We start from the raw sequence: 8566 nt of genomic DNA on the forward strand, positions 1-8566 counted from the left end.
GGCAGTGGAACTAACTCCAAAAGAATGATTCCGGTGCCATTTATAAACACACATTAGAAAAACCAAGAGGGTTTTTCTTTCCCTATCTGTAAAATCCTTAGTTTGAAAGATAGGGCAGGGCTCATTAGTAGAGATCCAAAAGCAAGTTGTGTCTATATCTTATGCAACAACCTGATTTCCATAGCAGATGATGTCACCTATAAATCCCTATAAATGGAGCAAGGCTTCAGGTGCATCTGAACAATTTAACTGCATCGATACCCACTGCTACAAACATGGCTGTCTCAGTGCTACGGCTGACAACTGTCTGGGGACTGCTTGTCTTAATCCTGACTTGCCAAGCCGGTAAGTACCTGCAATCGCAGCTCATGCATTGTGCAGTAGTTAGCCATGACTGGAGAGGAAGTCAGTGGCACGGATCCAGAACATAAAGGAGAGAGAGGGGAACTTTGGGCACTGCAGAAAGAGCACTGGTCTGGGAGACAAGAGACAGATCTTCTAACAAAAAGAAAGTAGGACTTTTATTCAAATGTGCTTAGGTTATAGTCTCTATCCTCAGTGAATGTATGAAGTTGAGAATGATTTTTTTTCTTATATCTTCATGTGATACAGTGACACTGTTATAATTTCCTTGAGAGCTGGGGGTGTTTATTTTTTAATGATTATAACTAATAATATTCAAAGGCGAAGAGTCTGGAATAAGACTCCTAGGCCTTGCTCTACCACTTCACACTTAAAAGGGAATATCAATAGTTAACTTTCTCATTTAGTTGTCATGAAAATTAAATAAAAGAGACAAAACATATTGGAAAAGTATCTGGTCCATCATGAGCACCCAATAAATATTAACTGTTATTGTTATCATGTATCATCTCATTTGATTCTCATAATCTTTATAAGTAAACATGCACAGTTTTATCATTTCCCATTTTGCAGGTAAATAAACTGAGCTTGCAGAGGGAAAGTTACTTGAGCATAGACACAGGTAGAAGTGGCACACCTGGGATTGAAACCCAAGTCTTTCGATTCTTTCTATTATAAAGCATCTACTTCTTTCATGTCTGTTCCAAGCACATAGAGGACCAAAAGGCAGCATGCAGAATTCTCACTAATTAATTTTTGGTCTACAGGAGACAGTGAGCTCTTAACTTATCTCCAATCAGAATGATAGGTCAGAAAACACAGACAGTACAAATAGTAACAGAGCTTTCGGAGCTCTTCTAAATGTAACTTGGCAGAACTCCTACCCTCCATCACCCACTGTCCACTGGCACAACCCACAGGCAGACACTCCAACAAAGCTACAGCAGGGATGGGCTCAGAGACTACTGTGTCCATCTACCCCTATAGTAATCACCGTGGTAAAGTAAAAAGTGAGATTTATATACTAGAGACCAGTCCCAGGTCTGTCTCTTATGAACTCTGAAACTGGTTAAATCAGTTCACTGCTTTGAACCTCAGTTTCCTCATCATAAAATGGGATAATTACCAACTGCACCAGGTGAAATTGAGCATGCTTTTGTAATCACTTTGTAAACTATAAAAACTGTATAAATATCAGCATTACTGTATTTTTTCAGAACTTTATGATTATATTGACTAAGAAATGCAATCGGGTAGTTAATGTAAATAAAGGCTACCCCATATTATAACTGAAAGGAGAAAATATTCAACTATTGGCTTTGATAATTTGTTTCTGGTATGTCAAATTTCTTCATTTTTATTATTTTTCAGCATTTTCAAAGTTCTCAATATTTTAGCAGCATTTTAAAATTTTCGTATCTTTAAGCACTAGCAGAGAAAGGCTACTATGAATCATTCTGTTGTTACTATTATTAACAATAGTAATAATAATACAGTGAGCATTTATTGTGGGCTCACCTTAGACCTGGTACTGCAATAAGTGATTTATATAATATAGATATAGAGATACATAGATATGCATATATATACATACATATATGATATACATCACAGATAAATAATCTTTCCATCTTGACAATAAGAAACTGAGAGAGTAATTAAATATTGTTTACACGGTTACATGGTGAACTTTTTGCTGAAGACAGAATCAAACTCAGGTATATAGGACTCCAAAACATCACCCACCATACTCTCATACCTCTCACTATATATGCGATCCAAAGGCTGGAGCCAAGGATTTGCTCTTCACACACACTGCAATCCAGGGCTCCTTGCATTTTGAAAAGTTAGCATTTAGCATCATATTAAAATAAAAAGTTAAAGTAAAAATAATAAAATTAAATTGTTATGCAAGTAGGCAGATAAGAACACAGAAAAAAAGGACTCACTTTTCATGCAAGGAATTTCTGGTTCGCAGCTGGCAAATGTCTCCAGGGGACAGTTGCTTGAAGGCAGTATTACATCATATAAGGAACATGCTCTATAAAATTAAAAAAAAATAAAAGTTCAAACCCTGGCTCAGCCACTTTCTATATGTGTGACTTTAGGAATTTCTCTGAGCATCTGTTTTCTCTCCTGTAATCCTATCACTGAACTGAATAAGGATTAGGCATGTGACGAAAGCACATCCTAGTACCTGAGCATCACAAATATACCTTCTCTTTCCTTCCCCTTCATGTAATGAAAACAAAGCAATTCTGGTCACCGTGGTTGCCCTGTGCTTTATGTAAGGGTCATGTCCATATATGTCCATTTTTGCCTTAACTCTTAGCAGCATATGCTATGTACATAATAGTAGGCTCAAAAACACTTGTTGAATGAAAAAAACCAACAGCTGAGTAAATGAATACTTGGTGGTTAGTATATTGACCTTGGTTATAAGTCCCAGACTGGTAGTGCTCCTATTGAATCTTCTGCAATGGCATAGTAAACAATAAACGTTTGCAGAATTGAAAGCCATGTTTTTTACTAAGACTTTCTATTTTAGGATATAATATAAATGCAATTCTTCTCACTAATTTGACAGCCTCCACACCAAAAGCTAGTTACATCTCCTTCATTCAGAGTAATGGGGTACATTGTATAGCAGTTGGAACTTCTTGAGTCAAAATTTGTGGTGGGGGGCTTCTCTGGTGGCGCAGTGGTTGAGAATCTGCCTGCCAATGCAGGGGACACGGGTTCGAGCCCTGGTCTGGGAAGATTCCACATGCCACGGAGCAACTAGGCCTGTGAGCCACAACTACTGAGCCTGCGCGTCTGGAGCCTGTGCTCCGCAACAAGAGAGGCCGTGACAGTGAGAGGCCCGTGCACCGCGATGAAGAGTGGCTCCCGCTCGCTGCAACCAGAGAAAGCCCACGCACAGAAATGAAGACCCAACACAGCCAAAAATAACTTAATTAATTAATTAATTTAATTAAAAAAAATTTGTGGTGGGATTGACAGATAAAATACAGGGCACCCAAGGGCCTCCCTGGTGGCGCAGTGGTTGAGAGTCCGCCTGCCGATGCAGGGGATACGGGTTCGTGCCCCGGTCTGGGAGGATCCCATGTGCCGCGGAGCGGCTGGGCCCGTGAGCCATGGCCGCTGGGCCTGCGCATCCGGAGCCTGTGCTCCGCAACGGGAGAGGCCACAGCAGTGAGAGGCCCGCATACCGCAAAAGGAAAAAAAAAAAAAAAAAAAAAAAAAAAATACAGGGCACCCAGTTAAAGTTGAATTTCAGATAAACAATTTTTTCGTTTAATTATGTACTAAATATTTCATGGGTCATTCTTACACTAAAAAAGTATTGTTGTTTATCTGAAATTCAACTTTAACTGGGCATCCTGTAATTTTATTTACCAAATCTGCCAACACTATTTGTGAGGCTACAGTAAAACTAAAAGATAAAGTCCTACTTCATCCTGGCACCAGGGTGCAAAGGGGAGGCTGTTCGTATCTTTAATTGCCGCTCTTGCATTGCTTTTTTTTTTTTTTTTTTTTTTTTTTGCGGTACATGGGCCTCCCACTGTTGTGGCCTCTCCCGTTGCGGAGCACAGGCTCCGGACGCGCAGGCTCAGCGGCCATGGCTCACGGGCCCAGCCGCTCCGCGGCATGTGGGATCTTCCCAGATCGGGGCACGAACCCATGTCCCCTGCATCGGCAGGCGGACTCCCAACCACTGCACCACCAAGGAAGCCCTCTTGCATTGCTTTTAATCTCCCAAACCACTTAGACCACTAAGCAAAGCCACCACCCCCCCAACAAGGGACCTTGCATGTCACCAACTTCACTCTGGACCTTTGGCCTCATTCCAAAAGGCACTTGACTAAATATCAAAAGTAAGAGACCTGCAGTTACGGTACCATCTTCTCTTGCTATTTGTAAGATCTTCTGCAAGTCACTTAATGTTCTCAGTTTCTGAGTCCAGTGAGCTCTGCATACTCCACAAGATTGGTCAAGCTTAAACTTACACAGTAGATGTAAAATCATTATTTACAGAACTATCACATGCTGTACAAGTGATAGAATTTCTCCTTGTCATCATTATTACACTACTTTCAATCTTATAACACACTTGTAGTTAGATCATACCTTTTCTGTCAAAGACTATGCAGTTCATCACAGACTGCTTAAGAACCCGGATTTTAATACCAGGCAAACATGGGATTGAATTCTGATTCTGCCACTTACCATCTCTGTGACTTTGACCCCCTTCTAAACCTCTCTCAACTTCCATTTCTTTACCTTTAATTTCGGATAATAACTTTGCCTCCCTCATAGTGTTGCTGTGAGAATAAAATGAGATAATGCACGTAGATTGCCTGTCATAGGTATGTGCTCAGAAAATGCTACCTATTATTATATCATCCTCCTTATTATCATTTCCATAGGTCCAGGGATTACATGAGAAAAATACATTAAAACCAAGCAATCTGCATTTCAGTCCCAGCCCTGGCATTTACTAGCTGCTTTAACTCTGAACAAGTTACTTAACCTCCGTGAGCTTCAGTTTTCTCATCTGGAAAGAGAACCAATGTCTGCCTAAGCATCAATATCTGTTGCTCTGTTTGGTTTCAGGAATAAATGACATAATGCACGTGAAGACAATAACCAGGCAGGCACTAGATATGCAATAAATATAACTATATGAGGCTATATAATTAGTGAGAGGGGGTATAAAGAGCTCTAGGGGTTCCCTACAATGAAAGAAACTTCCCATTCTTCTTGCTGAGAATCACCCCGAGATTCCATTGTTTTTCAGTTGACAAACCAGATAGCAAGCCAGATGACTCAGACAAAAACCTAGAACCAGACCTTCCAAAATTCCTAAACCTCTTGGGCTCGGAGATCATTGAGAATACGGTGAAGTTCATCGTCTGCTCCATGATAAAGACCAGGTAAGCACTGAGACAAACTTTGCTTTTGTCCAGTTCACCGTTGGTAATGACCACATTGCATTAAAATGAATGAGAAACAAAATTGCATGCATGCCAATGTATTGTTTTAATTGAAACTTGTTGCCTACCTTAAGATATATTTTCATCTGTATGAATTTCCCTGATCTCTTTTGGGGTGAACACGTTCCCAAGGAATTTATGGAACAAGGGGTTCCATAAAATATTTTTTATTTCAGGACCGAGTAGGGAGGAAGAAAAGCACCAGACCAAGGGACAGAAAGCCAGGTTCTGGTCTTGACACAGGTGTTATTTATTGGGTGATCTGGAGTTAGGCTTTCCCTCCCTGAGTGCCTCAGTTTGCTAATCTGTAAAATTAAAGGAAAAAAGGACCCACCCAGTGCAGACACAGTAATTTGCTGATGAAGGTGGGGGGTAGAGGTGTGCTCATTAGTAAGAGGTATGATGAGTCCTGTCTTTATTTTCTGGTTTGAGTAATTCAAGAGGGTTAGCAGACACAGTAGCTAATCTCTCCTCAGAGGCAATCTGAAGAACCTCTCTTATGAGGGTTTGTTTTGATCACGAGAGATTGCCTTGATGGCAAATTCCACAACCCAGACTCTTCCCATTATTTTAACCTGCTTCCAAGCTCCTGTGCCCAACTCCTAATACATCTTACTCAAGTTTACATAGCTCTGATTTTTACATCTACTTTACCCTTTCTTCATTCTTCCGACATTAATCTCCCCAAGTTCAGCTCTCCAGGGTCTATTTTGTTCTTTTGAATTTCTAGGTGCTTTCAATCTCCACCTCTCTGAGGCTCTGCTCTCTAATTCTCTCCTTCACAGCCCCCTAAGCAGAGTTTGACAAAATGCAGACTATTACCTGCTTCAGAATCGCCTGGAGAACTTATCCAAAATGCAGGTCCCTTCATTCCATCTTGCACCTTCCTGGGGCAAGGCTATATAACAAGCCTTTATAACAAGCTTTATAACAAGCTTTCAGGTGATTCTTGTATACAACAAATTGAGAGCCCTTGATTGGATGCTCTGGGCTACATGGCTGAGCCTTAAAGGTCCACACAGCCTTTAAATTTGTATTCATCTTTTTTTTTTTTTTTGCGGTATGCGGGCCTCTCACTGTTGTGGCCTCTCCCGTTGTGGAGCACAGGCTCCGGACGCGCAGGCCCAGCCGCTCCGTGGCATGTGGTATCTTCCCGGACCGGGGCACGAAGCCGTGTCCCCTGCATCGGCAGGCGGACTCTCAACCACTGCACCACCAGGGAAGCCCTGTATTCATCTTTTGTGTAGATGTGAATCTTTGTATTTTTCTAGGGAAAGTGCTTCTGACTTTATAAGATTCTCAAAAAGGTCTATTACCAGTAACAGATTAAAAGCCACTTCTATATAGAAGTGATCAGGGGCCATTTTGTATCCCTTGATCTGCTTAAATCCATATATTACTATCATGTGAATGGGCATGATTCTGCATACAATCATCATGAACAAACTGTTAAAACACAGATGTTTATTTTGTGTTTTTATTTTTCATATTGTGGTTGCTTTTGCAACTGTTGAGTTCCCATGACTGTTAGTGTAAACAAGGAAAAAACTGAATAACACCTATTATGTACAAAGTAGAGTTTAGACTCCAGTTGAATTCATATTGTTATAAATCACAACAATAGCAAGGCAAAGAATTAGGATAATAATTCTTTTTATTCCTTCCCTGGGGAATTCCCTAGATATAAAATAGCACTTGTTTTCTCTGTTAACTCTGAAAGTTGACTATCTGAAATACTAAAGAATTGTTAGCTCTGGGTTCAGAAATGGCACCTCTTCTACCATTTTCTTTTTCCCTCATTTTATTCTGGGTATATGATATTCTTTCTGTTCTTGGAACTTACAACTGTCTCAGGCTCTCTGCTCTTGCTTTAGTTTCTGCCTAAAATGCTCTTTTTCCCCTCCTAGCTAGTGCTTTGTCCTGCCTCTCATCTAAAAGTCACCTCCTCCGAAAACGATTATATAACCACTCTTATTAATACAACTTCTTTTATTCCCCAGTTATTCTCTATCACTTTACCTTGTCATTATGTCATTATAACATATCATCATCTCAAATGATTAACTTATTTTTAATCATGTAACTATACGAAAGCAGAGATCAGATCTCTCTAGCTCATTGCTATAGCACAGTACCCTATAAGGCATATTGGGCACTTAGTAAATGTTGAATTAATTAAATAAGGAAAGGAATCTTAGAGATCAGATCTAAAGCCCACATACCCCAATTTGACTGAGACATTTTGAGGGATCTGTGTTGAAAGATACAGCAGTCCTTGCTCAAGGGAACAAATCTAACTGTCCTCACTCTGTCCAAGAAAAGACCATAAATATAACAGGGAATGGGAAATGGGAAGAGACCAGCAAGAAGTATTCCTAAGAACTTAATACATGCTTTGGAAAGTAGGGGCAGGAATTGTGAAGGAAAAAAGTCTAGACTGTAAGCCCCTTCTCCTCAAAGAATTTGCCGTCCTTATTGTATAAGATGGCATGAGCAAATACAATGGTAACTAAACTGCTGAATAAGGTAAATGCCAGCCAAACATCACAGTTAATGTCTAAGGAAAGGAGCTGTCACTGGGGCCAGGATGCCTAGGGGAGAGTTTATGGCAAAGGTGAGAAGAAATTTGGGTTGTAAAGGACTCAATGAGATTTCATTAGAAAGAATTACAAAAATATGGAACTTCATAAAGATAGAAAATTTGCTTTATTTAGTCCTATGTATCCGATGCCTAAATACTGTGTCAAGCACATAATAAATGCTGGACCATAATTTACTCATCTCTTACCTTCTCAGCAGCTACCCCACACCCAATCTTTAAACAGTGGAATGGCCTCTGGCATTAATTCATGCTTCTGGAGACCTAAGTTTTAGACTTTGCTTTGCAATTTACCAGCCATGTGACTTGGACAGGTTTTTAATCTCTTTGAGCTTCAGAGGTTTTTTTCATATGTAAAATGATTAAAATTCATTCACGTATCCATTCAATAAATATTTATTAATTCATACTATATGCTAGGCACTGTTCTAGGTGCTGGGGATATATTATGAAACAAATATATCAAAATATCTGTCTTTATAGAGTTTATATAGGAATAGACACCAAACTAATAGATTTGTTGGCAGATTTAAAGAGATAATTATGCATAATGGCTTGTCAAATTTGAACTATTATGGAAATCTTAGACCTTACTACTTTATGACAT

The 8566-nt window shown here is 39.7% G+C and overlaps 1 protein-coding gene across 1 annotated transcript; it reads left to right on the forward strand.

Moving 5' to 3' along the window:
* Positions 1–275: 275 nt before the first annotated feature.
* LOC309804142 (uncharacterized protein C5orf46 homolog) lies at positions 276–5325 on the forward strand (the record flags this gene model as incomplete). The annotated part of the gene is made up of 2 exons (XM_082621277.1): positions 276–345; positions 5165–5325. 2 exons carry the CDS (start codon positions 276–278, stop codon positions 5302–5304), a joined length of 210 nt encoding a protein of 69 aa, XP_082477403.1. The 3' UTR covers positions 5305–5325.
* Positions 5326–8566: the final 3241 nt, after the last annotated feature.

Source organism: Mesoplodon mirus, assembly GCF_964341445.2.
Source record: "Mesoplodon mirus genome assembly, chromosome: 5".
Lineage (NCBI taxonomy): Eukaryota > Metazoa > Chordata > Mammalia > Artiodactyla > Ziphiidae > Mesoplodon > Mesoplodon mirus.